Source organism: Haliotis rubra, unplaced genomic scaffold (assembly GCF_003918875.1).
Source record: "Haliotis rubra isolate DU_JTF1 unplaced genomic scaffold, ASM391887v1 Scf822, whole genome shotgun sequence".
In the NCBI taxonomy this organism is placed as follows: domain Eukaryota; kingdom Metazoa; phylum Mollusca; class Gastropoda; order Lepetellida; family Haliotidae; genus Haliotis; species Haliotis rubra.
The window spans coordinates 20,710-32,849 of NW_025767549.1; the positions used below are offsets into that span (position 1 = coordinate 20,710).

Genomic DNA, 12,140 nt, shown 5'->3' on the forward strand with positions numbered 1-12,140 from the left:
CATATATGAATAATCACTTAGTGTACGATAAAAGATATACAAAAATCATTTTGGTGACGTTTCTTTCGCCCGTGAGTTTATGTTAACCTAATAAAGTTAATCAATGATTCAACCAGAGACAGACATGTCAGATTTCAAATAAAGATATATCAAAATATTCCGTTTAAGAAAATAGTAACGAAGGCCTTCTATTCATGTTAGTCTTTCAAAGATCCCAAAGAGAAAGGTCGTTGTGCCCTAGCAACTTAAATGTTCACTTGGGTCCAGGATAAACCAGACATTTGAGTGTCCCCAGTAGACCCGAAGATGACTGCCAGTTGTCGCATGATAGGCCAGACTGTTACGTGTGTGAAGGTGGAGTTGACAAAGCAGCTGAAAGACATTCGTACATTTAACAGTTGTACCAGTCTACAGTGGGAGTCGTCGGCATCTACTGTGTAACAGTATATCACCTTCTGTCTTTATGCAGTATTTGTTCTATCGTGATTCAACAGTGTTTAGCCCAGTATCCCGGTTTTACCTTCTAGTCTGCTATTTCACAATCCATCCAGCACTGACATAAGCCATAAGAAAAGATGGTTGCATACATGTAAAAACAGCTTTCCGAAAGATTCAGGAAACATCACAGTGAACTGATAAAATATTTTGTAAAAAAGGACTGAATGGAGTTTAAACGATACGGCTCTAACGTGGAAAATGTTCTCAAATATTCCCATCAAACATAAGGTTGACGTTTTTAAATTGCCCGGCAAAAGAAAGTAAACATTAGAAAACTGGATCTGTCTCCCAAAAGGTTACCAGCGTCATCAAACCGTCACTAGGCTGCAACAATCGCCGAAACAATGCAAAATGAAGGTCGAGTGTGTCAGTTTAGTTTAACGCCGCTTTTAGCAATATCCAGCAATATCACGGCGGGGGACACCACAAATGGGCTTCACACACTGTACCCATGTGGAGAATCGAACCCGGGTTTTCAGCGTGATGAGCGAACGCTTTAACCACTAGGCTACCCCACCGTCCCAAATGAAGGTGGAAATATGATATGACACCCGCATCAAGTACATAGCCATCGAATCGAAGTAAACATTAGAAAACTGGATTTTGCTAAAAACATAACCGTTACAAACGTCATGACACCGTCACCTGGCTGAAACAGAAGATGGGACAGTTCCATTCAAACATACTCAAATATCTAGAAGCACATGCACTTATCCGCAACATTTCAATTTCCGATATATTGCAAGTTGACACAAATCATACTTTTCGCGTAGTGTTAACACGACCACGTCAGAAAGTCCCACCACGCTTCTCAACCCGAGACATCTCCAACGACTCTGTAGGCGACATGTGGAACCGATTTGTAAGGAAGTCAGCAGTGACCATGCCTCCCAAGCCTTTGAAGGTAGCCGATGGGAGACCTTCCTTGTAGGCCTGCTCCAGCAGCATGTTGCTCACTGAGGGAAAGGCCTTGAGTTCCCCTCCCGGGGCGGTCATGTACCACCACTGGACGTTGGTCTGAATCGTTTCGGCTCGTTCCCGTGTCTGGTGCTTCGTATTTAGACCTTGGACATATTCCTGAGTCTTCCTCTTCGCTGCCATGACGTCTTCTCTGGAGCCGTGGAAGTGGACTATCCCGTTGCTCTTGTCTACCTGCGTCAGCACGTGCAGATCCGCGCAGACGGAGGTCACGCGTGGCACCTAAAACAATTAGCAATTGCATGGTGCAGAAAAACGATCATGACGAAACTTGGATTCGAACCTAAGGTTACGGTGAGTGAGTGGGCTTGGTTTAACACCTCTTGTTAAGAGTATTCCATTTGTATCATGGGTGTTATCTTCATGTGGGAGTAGCCTAGTGGTTAAAGTGTTAGGTCGTCACACCAAAGACCCGGGTTCGATTCCCCACATTGGGTTCATCATGTAGACCCCATTTTTGTGTCTCCCGTCGTAATTATGCATGAATATTGCTAAAAGCGACGTAAAAATATACTCATTCACTCACTCACTCACAAGACCTCGGTCATGCTGCGCACAATCCAAGAAACAAAACAAGCGCATGAACTAAATAGTTTTACGCCGCTTGTAGCAAAATTCTAGCAATATCACGGCGGGGGACACCGGAAATGGGCTTCATACATTGTACCCATGTGGAGAATCGAACCCGGGCCTTCGGCGTGACGAGCGAACGCTGTAACAACTAGGCTACCCCACTGCCCTTAAATATTTGAAGGTCCAAACACAACGAAGTGCTACGCCTCAGCTCACCTGGTCGTCAGGAAGAGTTTCAATGGCCGAACCAGTCTGTATATCTGACACAACATTGTTCAGCAAGATGACGGAGACAGTGTCCATGCAGTTGTCAAGGTGCTCTTTGGTCACGGCCAATAGACGCAGTCGCGGCAGTGGAAGCAGGCACGGATCATCCGACCTCATGGACTTACTTTGGTATCTTTGTGGTTTGGAGCCTACGAACAAAATAACGAAAAATCAAATGAACCAATTCTGAGAACACAACATAGAGTTTGTGAATGAGTTGGGTTTTACACGGCGTTTAACAATAGTCCAGCAATATCACGGTGGGGGGACACCTGAAATGGGTTTCACACATTCTAACCATGTGGGGTTTCCAACCAATAGCCGATACCTCAGACATCATATATAACAAAGAGCCATGCTTATATTAAGTGGGCGTACGTGAAAAGAACCCCTCAACAACCTCCACCCATTTATTCCACCTCAAACATTAGATATAACAAAAAGCCATGCTTATATTAAGTGAACGCACGTGAAAGCAACACCTTAACAACCTCCGTCCCTCCACCCATTTACACCAAACGATCAACTTATACATTAAATATAACAATGAGTCATACTTATATTAAGTGGGCGTACGTGAAAGCAACACCTGCACAACCTCCATCCCTCCATCAATTTACACCAAACGATCAACTTTACACCAAACGATCAACTTGGATATTAAATATAACAAAGAGTCATGATTATATTAAGTGGGCGTACGTGAAAGCAACACCTGCACAACCTCCATCCCTCCATCCATCTATCAAACACAAATGATGAAAAAGAAGATGGTTATATCAAATGGACGTACGTGAAGACAACTCATCTTCATGAGACAGCACAAAAGATTTTCTCATAGCTGGGCGACCAACGTTCTGTCGGAAAATGGAATCAAATGTGGACTTTTGTTCTGTGTTGTTGAGGAGGATCCGAACATCACTAAGGACCTTCAGGTTAGTCTTGTATCGCTTGATGGCCCTCTCCATGCCAGTGGCGAATACCTTAGCGTCGTCGTCTTGCTCTGTAAGAACAATTAGTGTTTATTATTCTATAAAACATTAGGTTGAATACATGGAATGTTTTCTAATAAATTAGCACGGTTGAAAGCATGCATACTATTGTTAGGTCCTCATACTCTTTGTCATACGCTTTGACTATGTCGCCAAAGCCATTGTCAAATAACCCTTGACGATCCGGGTTAGAATTGATCTTCAATAACCCATGCTTGTCGTGAGAGGCGACCAACGGGATTGGGTGGTCAGGCTCGTGGACTTGGTTTGCACATGTCATGACACATGACACACCAACAGCGTAGATCATGCTGTTGATCACTGGATTGTCTGGTCCTGATTCAATTTTTTGCAGACCGCCGCCATATAGCTGGCGGCGGTAAACAAGAAACAAACATTGTGATAGGTATAGCAATTGATTCTATGATTATACAGCTTGAATATTGCTGAGTGCGGCGTAAAACTAAACAGACTCACTCACTCACCCATTGTCAAATCCGTCTTCAATCAGTCGAAGATAAAGTTAGAAGTTGGAAGAGCATGAATACACGAAACGCTTTATGTATAGCAACTTCTTTTTATTCTTTATAGAAGTTCATCATGTGATGAAGGAGCAAGAAATAGCTCTGAAACGTTGTATTAAGAATAAAAAGAAGTGGCTGTGCGTAAAATGTGTTATCTATTCGAGCCGAAGATATAATAATATCGTTCATAATTTCAAAGATAAGATCTGCATATGTTTCAAAACATATTTCTGGTGTAGTATCTCATAGTAGTTTCTTCGTGTTTCGAACACTTCTGTTGGACTGCAAATTAGAACTGAAGGTATTTCACTCATAAGCAAGTGTTCAAATAGAGCGTGGTGTGCACCCCCTTTCTCAAAAGAGTGCACACACACACACACACACTCTCTCTCACACACACACACACACACACACACACACACACACACACACACACTCACATTTCTCAAAAAGCTGTATCCGCCCCTGCCAACTGACCATTGCCTCGTACGATCAACTGATCCTAGTGTAGCCAGGAATCCCCAGATGGTTGTGTGAGTGCGTGTGACGTGCGTGCATGCGTGCGTGCATGTGTGTCTGTGTGCACTAATATGCAAACGTTACAGGGAACTCGAATTGTCGATGCATATTGATGAACATGTTACCTGGAATAACATGGCCAATTGCGAGTGACATGATTTTCTCCTTTTCTGCCTTTCTGAAGCACTTTTTGATCACCTCCTCTACATTGTTCTTGAAATGTTCCGTAGACACAAGCATGACGTTCGTGCAGGACATATTTTGAGCAGGAACGACGACAGCTCCGGATTTTGTGATATTTGCCCCTGGATTAGAAAACGTTGACAAACTGATGCTATACACCCAAATTATGAAATATTGTAAGATATACGAACTTTTATCTTTTGTAAAAAAACCATTGTGCCCTGACAACGAGACTGCGAGCACCGAGACAAATAATCACGTTCGCACTTTAGCATGAAGATAGAGATGTCGCGAAAGCAAGAATGTCCCTTACGATGTTCCGTACAAATCCAATTAACCCTATGTTCCCAGTGTTAGTGAGTATGGTTTTACGCCGCTTTTATCAATATTGCAGCATTATCACAGCGGGGGACACTAGAAATGGGCTTTACACATTGTACCCACATGGGGAATCGAACCCGGGTCTTCGGCCTGACCGGAGAACGCTTTAACCACTAGGCTACCCCACGGCCCCTTTCCAGTGTTAACCGACATATGAACCAACATATCCAAATTTACGAATTATGTTTACAGACACTGTGAGGAGGTAAATCATACAATACATTACACTAACTTAACATCAAGATAGCGTATATCTTTACGGGGGAAAGTTTCCAGGCTTCGCAATATGGAAAAGAAAGAAGTATGTTGCACTCACTTACATTATATCAGCATATGATTCTTCATCTGCACATTAACTAACGGTATACAATAATACGCCAATGGTACCCACAGGCAATCATGTCTTTGCGATGATTGAAGATTTAACAAAAGGATTTTGAGATGACCCCCGACTCGAAATGCTTCACAGTACAATGCGTCATGACTTTTTCTAATATGAAGCATTTCGAGTACGGGATCATCTCAAATTTCCACAAAAAATTAAAAAATCTTTATTTCTCGCAAAGACACGATGGCCTGTGATTGTACCATTCAGTTCTAAATAGATCTTTTCTCCTAATGAAAATATAGAGTTTGGAGTCTAAGTCATTACTTGAACTCTAAAGGCGATACAATGGCAGAGAGAACTTACGGTCACTTCCAACCATACAGTCAGGCCCATACTCGGACTTCAAAAATGCCACTTGGCCTGAAACAAAAAGACAAACTGCCCTTTATATACATTAGTAGATAAAAACGGCTAAGAGAAATGAAAAATATATATAACATACAGGACCGCTAAGGGTTAAACCAGAACGTCGTAAGGTCCTGAGTGGGTGTGATGGGTTAGGTGATGCGATATGGGCTTTAACGTAGCACTTCAGATTATTTCGCTCATATGACAACATGTATGGGTGTGTATGTGTGGCTGCTTGTACTAGCCCAGACCTGAGCTTGATTTTTTAGTGCTAGCTCACCTAGATAAGTTTTTATTTGTCTACTACTGGTTGTATGAGAGAGGTTGGTTTGTTGGTTGTTTAGCGCCGGACTCAAAAAAATATTATATCGCGGTGGACTTAGAAAGCTACGGTAAAGTTATTAATATGCAATCGTTACAATTTACAGTAATTCCGTACTTCCTCTAATAAGCGCCGGTTATCTCACAGTGTCGTGCTGGGAAGGCTAAAATATATATTTCCGATGTCCCGGGAGAACTCCGGTGAAAACATTAGTGCCCGGGCGCTAAGTAGAGTAAATACGGTAGATAGTTTTTAACACTGCTGTGAACAGCCTTCAGACACATAGACAGGACGTGTCAGCTTAATGTGGGAGAAAAGCCTAGTGTGTTGCAGTTCTCCGACGTTTACGAAGATTCGAACCCAAGATCGCATAGGTTTGAGATTATATATGTTGGTTGGTTGGTTGGTTGTTGTTTAACGCCGCACTCAGCAGTATTCCAGCTGTATGACGGCGGTCTGTAAATAATCGAGTCTGGACCAGACAATCTAGTAATCAACAGCAGTAGCAAAGATTTAGCAAAGTAGCAAAGTAGCAAATATTTTATGGCGGCTGTCTCTAAATAATCGAGTCTGGATCAGCGATATGTTTTTTATTATATTATTTATACTCTCATTGGAAAAAGTCTGTTAACATGAAATTCTTCTGCCTCTGTAAATTTCCACGTAATACAATGTTGTCAGTCATTAGCAATTCGGAGCAGAAGTAACGGAAATGTTTATTCAACGGACTGTTATTTTAGTCACCTGCGACCGGATTAAAAGCATTGTTCTCATAGCAAGTTGATTGTTGGGACTGTTATTTTAGTCAGCTACAACCGGATTACAAAGAATTGTTCTAATAGCAAGTTGATTGTCGGGACTGTTATTTTAGTCAGCTACAACCGGATTACAAAGAATTGTTCTCATAGCAAGTTGATTGTTGGGACTGTTATTTTAGTCAGCTACAACCGGATTACAAAGAATTGTTCTCATAGCAAGTTGATTGTTGGGACTGTTATTTTAGTCAGCTACAACCGGATTACAAAAATTGAATTGTTCTCATAGCAAGTTGATTGTCTCATACAAGTTGATTGTTGGGACTGTTATTTTAGTCAGCTACAACCGGATTACAAAGAATTGTTCTCATAGCAAGTTGATTGTCGGGACTGTTATTTTAGTCAGCTACAACCGGATTACAAAGAATTGTTCTCATAGCAAGTTGATTGTCGGGACTGTTGTTTTAGTCAGCTACAACCGGATTACAAAGAATTGTTCTCATAGCAAGTTGATTGTTGGGACTGTTATTTTAGTCAGCTACAACCGGATTACAAAGAATTGTTCTCATAGCAAGTTGATTGTCGGGACTGTTATTTTAGTCAGCTACAACCGGATTACAAAGAATTGTTCTCATAGCAAGTTGATTGTTGGGACTGTTATTTTAGTCAGCTACAACCGGATTACAAAGAATTGTTCTCATAGCAAGTTGATTGTTGGGACTGTTATTTTAGTCAGCTACAACCGGATTACAAACAATTGTTCTCATAGCAAGTTGATTGTCGGGACTGTTGTTTTAGTCAGCTACGTCCGGATTACAAAGAATTGTTCTCATAGCAAGTTGATTGTCGGGACTGTTATTTTAGTTTCTAGTCCGTAATTGAGAGAGTCCGGATAAAGCACTCTTAAATGATAAATTAAAAACAATTTTGCCGGGACTCAGAGAGTAGTCCGGATTATGGAGAGAAGCGGATTACACAGAATCCGGATTTGACAGATTCCACTGTACTATGTCTGAAGCCCCCATGATATAATGCTGGAGCATTTCTGAAAACAAGAAAACCCGTGAAGATCCGGGTTAGAAAGGGTCTTCAGTAACTTGTAAGAGCCGACTAACGTGATCGGGTGGTCAGGCTCGCTGACTTGTTTGACACATATCATCGTATCCCAGTTGCGTAGATTGATGCTCATGCTGTTGATCACTGTATTGTCTGGTCCAGACTTGATTATTGACAGACAGCCGCCAGACAGTGCTGGAATATTGCTGAGTGCGGCGTAAAACAACACAGACCAAACAAAAAACAACCCCAACCAAAACAGGAAAAAACGTATTCATTTACTCTTCATTCATCTTTGCGAACTTCACTTACCACGCAGTGACACCTTGTTGTCAGTTGGCACCACGATTGTGTTCACTTTTTCCGTGTGCAGAGTTCCTACTTTCACCTCAATCCTGAGGGGGTCAATCCAAAATTCTACAAGACGAAAACATTCGGTCATAGTAACCGTTTGTGTCAACATGTCAATAGTTTGCATATAAACGGAAACAAAAAAGTACAAACTATTGTATTTGCCCGACTACAGTTACATCTTTACTGAACCTGGGTCCCACAAAGCGTTCGTAACGTTACGACCTGTCGTAACTATAGTTTATCGTAGGCTTAGGAATGTCGCCACGCTACGAACGCCTTGTGGAGCGGGACCAAAGTCTGTACAATCACACTGCAGATAACAAATATTTATAGGTATATTTATCAGTTGAAGCTGGTTTGATAACCAGGTATTAGTCTTTGTGCTGACTTGGTACCTTCACTGTTCGTCCTATCCATGGTCGTTGGTTCTCTGATCATACTCGGGTCGCTGTCGAACGCTTCATTGAAAGCCTGTAAAATAAACGTTAAACATGAGTGAGTATGGTTTTACGCCGCCTTTAGCAATATTCCAGCAATATCACGGTGGGGGACACCAGAAATGGGATTCACACATTGTACCCATGTGGGGAATCGAACCTAGTTTTCAGTGAGACGAGCAAACGCTTTAACCTTCAGGCTACCCCACCGCCCTATAAACATTAACTCCATCATGCATTTAAGTGACGTCGGCGTAGGTTTCAGGGTTCCAATCCACACAGCGTTCGTAGCACTACGTCATTCGTAATCCTATGATAAACTGTATAGTTGCGATGGCTCGTGACGCTAGGAACGCTTGGATCGGGAACCAGATGCTGTTACTATCCGCTGTTACTATCCGCTAAGAACCTGACTTGAGGTGACATTTGCGATTACATTGTCATTGTGTTAAAACACAGCGTCCATATTTGTGTCAGATCTATCTAATCCTCAAACATCATGACAGAAAATGATACTAACTGAGGCAAAAAAAAGAAACTTCACAAAATGTAATTTGAAAAATAATGAATAATTTTTCTCTGATGATACATCTATGTATCCGAAATGGAATCCCTATCTTTCGACTCTAGGAAAACGTTAGCAAAACCCACTGAAACCCATCCATTCCTCGTGCAAATGACGTTATTGCCAAATCAGGTTTTGCACGTGCAGTCGATCACGTGATCTTCGCATCGAAGTTTTCTTCATATGCACGTGTTTGCATTGGCCTCAAGAATTGAAAAAAACACTTTTAAACCACAGTTCTAACGGTACTTGAAATGCCACGATTGTCAAACGTGCAACGTGAACGTGCCGTTGGCATGTTGCAAGCGGGAAGATCAGTTATTGACGTACTGTGTATGACTTGCGAGGTCGTCTACAACAAACTGGCACCACTTCTGATCGCCCAAGGTCGGGTCGTCCACGTGTGACGTCACGAGCAGAAGACCGTCAAATCGTCCTACGTCACCTACGTTACATATTTCTGCCGGCTACACGAACCAGGGCTGAGATGTTTAGAGGTCGACTGTCCTCACAGACCATTCGAAATCGGTTGCGGGCTGCCAATCTCCATTCTCGACGTCCATATCGTGGGCCAATTAACGCCGTTTCATCAACGTCAACGTCTGCTGTGGGCCCAACGTCACCTCCGATGGACCCAGAGAGACTGAAATCGGGTCGTCTTTAGCGATGAATCCAGGTTTACCCTCAGATTCGCGGACGGCAGGCAAAGAGTCTGGAGACGACGTCGTGAACGGTATGCCCAATGTTGTGTACAGGAAGTCGACAGATTCGGAGGCGGAAGTTGCATGGTGTGGGGTGCTTTCTGTCGGAACAACCGTTCCCGACTTCTGGTCATCCGTGGAAACCTCACAGCTGCTGCTTACCGCGACCAGGTGCTCACCCCTGAACTCGTTCCTTTCATAGCGGCTCATGGCCCAGGTCTACAGTTCCAGCATGATAATGCTCGGCCGCATACCTCGATGTTGACACGAAATTTCCTTCAAAACGCTGGAATCAACGTCATGGACTGGCCATCGAGGTCCCCTGACCTTAATCCAATAGAGCACGTTTGGGATGCACTTGGGAGAAGGCTTCGTGGTCTTAGGAACCAACCTCAGAATTGGCAGGAACTTGGCGCTGCCTTGCAAGAGCAATGGCGCAGAATCCCCAACCACGTGTCAGGCAGTCGATGAGGAGACGGTGTTTGGCAGTGGTGAATGCGCGGGGCAGCCATACACGATATTGAACTGAGAAATTTCGCATTTTTATTCTTGTGACTTGACATTCTGTATACCCATGTTTTGGAACGGCGGTGTAGCCTAATGGAACTGTTTATGGCACTGTCAGTGTATCGAGTACATCACACAGATCTCAGCAATGAAAAAGTAACAATTTAACCATCTTACCATCTCTTGGTTTTTTTATAGTGCCCTTAAGAAAGAATGTGAAGTTTCTTTTTTGACAACGTATACATCGTAACCAAAGCAGAATGTTCTTTTACTTTCCGAATGGTAGCCTATAGGCTTCCCGCGAGACAATAAGGTCGAAGATGTACAGTGTCTTCATAGTTTTCTCATTCCGAAAATGACTTTGAGACTGTCGAAACACACAGTAATTTATCCTTTGACATTGAAAGTTATGTGAGTTTTTTATTTTATTATTTTTTCATTTTGCAACTTAATTCTTTTTGAACAAATTGTATTATCTTTCCAAACTAATATAAAAACTCCACTTGTCTCGAAAGAGGGGTAATTCGACACTGCAAGTTTATGATCCCTAGGGCTGTAGGAGTATATGTGTATCACTGCCCTGCTTATCTCGAACTACGAATTATAGTTATAATGGCCCAAGAATGACGATTTGACCAGCTTTGGCTGTATCACTTAGACGTGTAAAATATACAAACCTTTGTTGTTTTCTCATCCTTGTGATACAATACAATGATCACTTCCCTCAGACACGTCAGTGGGTTATCTGTGGAGAAAGCGGCTATTCTCTCTTTGAACACCCGGGCTACTGTCTCGGGTGGGTACTGTAGTATGCCGGTCCCGAGGGCCGGGAAAGCGATGGTCCCGTAGCCTCTGGAAGTTGCTCGTTGTAAACACGCGTCCACAGTCTTTATCAAAAACTGAAAGCAGAGGTTTAAAGCAACTGTTATGTTTCTACTAAGAATAATACTCTCCATTGGTGATTTCTTAGATCTTAATCAAATTCTTTCTTGATATTAAACAAATACAATCTCCTAAATCTTTCACAAATACCATCTCACACAACCCAGGTATTAATTTGCCTATGATCCAAATTCTGGAAGCAGATTCTATCAAATTATGCACTGTAGACTTCGATTAGGATGTAGTGATCTAAACTCGCACAAAGTTAATCGTTTTATATCTAATGACCCATCTTGGTCCTGTGGTGCATTTTGTGAAGATAATTTACACTATTTCTTCCTGTGTCCAAATTATGACAATTTAAGAAATGATATCCATTTTCATAGAAATGGATACAATCTCAAATCGGTACTATGTGGAAATATTCAATCATCGGAAATTTAAAATTTGCACATTGTTAATTCTGTTCATTGTTTTATCGAAAAATAGATAATAATAAATAAGTTTAAGAAGTAATGTACTGAAACACAATGTAATACATAACTGTAAACCTACTGTAAACCTTTATTTCATTCATCAGATTCAATGTCACTTAATTATTTACTGTTGAACTGTCATACATATGTACATAATCAATGCTGTTGTATTGGGGCGGCATTAAGATAAGCCTTTGGCTTGTTTGCCAATCATTTTCATTACTCATGATGAATAAAATTTGTTTAAATCATTTCAAAGATCTTTCTATTTTTACCGTGAGTACAGACTACACTGGCGTGTTTTGATTGTGACCCGTGTTAAAAAATGAAAGAAACTTTCAGTCATAAACAAGTTTCGAAGTGAAAGGATATTGATAACCACAGTGACTGTAACTGCTCAGTAGACAGATGTTCTGGGATACTGATTAGATCCT

At 41.8% G+C, this 12,140-nt stretch overlaps 2 protein-coding genes across 8 annotated transcripts in view; both read right to left on the minus strand.

The window, feature by feature from the left end:
- Positions 1–11,247, minus strand: LOC124262127. The gene is made up of 8 exons (XM_046696584.1): positions 11,026–11,247; positions 8,534–8,609; positions 8,097–8,201; positions 5,607–5,663; positions 4,477–4,656; positions 3,110–3,319; positions 2,266–2,465; positions 1–1,698 (listed from the first exon to the last, which is right to left on the minus strand). The coding sequence occupies exons 2-8, from the start codon at positions 8,574–8,576 to the stop codon at positions 1,288–1,290; spliced, it is 1,206 nt and encodes a 401-aa protein (XP_046552540.1). The 5' UTR covers positions 8,577–8,609; positions 11,026–11,247; the 3' UTR covers positions 1–1,287.
- Positions 11,124–12,140, minus strand: part of LOC124262126 — a 16,962-nt gene continuing 15,945 nt past the window's right edge. For all 7 annotated transcript variants that reach the window (XM_046696576.1, XM_046696579.1, XM_046696578.1 and 4 more), the window contains one exon: positions 11,124–11,247. The gene's annotated coding sequence lies outside the window, so the exon portion shown is untranslated. The remainder of the gene's footprint in view (positions 11,248–12,140) is intronic.

Bases quoted from the DNA above. Each gene is read 5' to 3' on its own strand.
- LOC124262127 (XM_046696584.1), bottom strand. From the start codon at position 8,576: ATGATCAGAGAACCAACGACCATGGATAGGACGAACAGTGAAG. The intron at 5,664-8,096 runs GTAAGTGAAGTT...TTTTTGTTTCAG, and splicing joins CAACAAGGTGTCACTGCGTG to GCCAAGTGGCATTTTTGAAG. The intron at 2,466-3,109 runs GTACGTCCATTT...TTTTGTTCGTAG, and splicing joins TGAAGATGAGTTGTCTTCAC to GCTCCAAACCACAAAGATAC.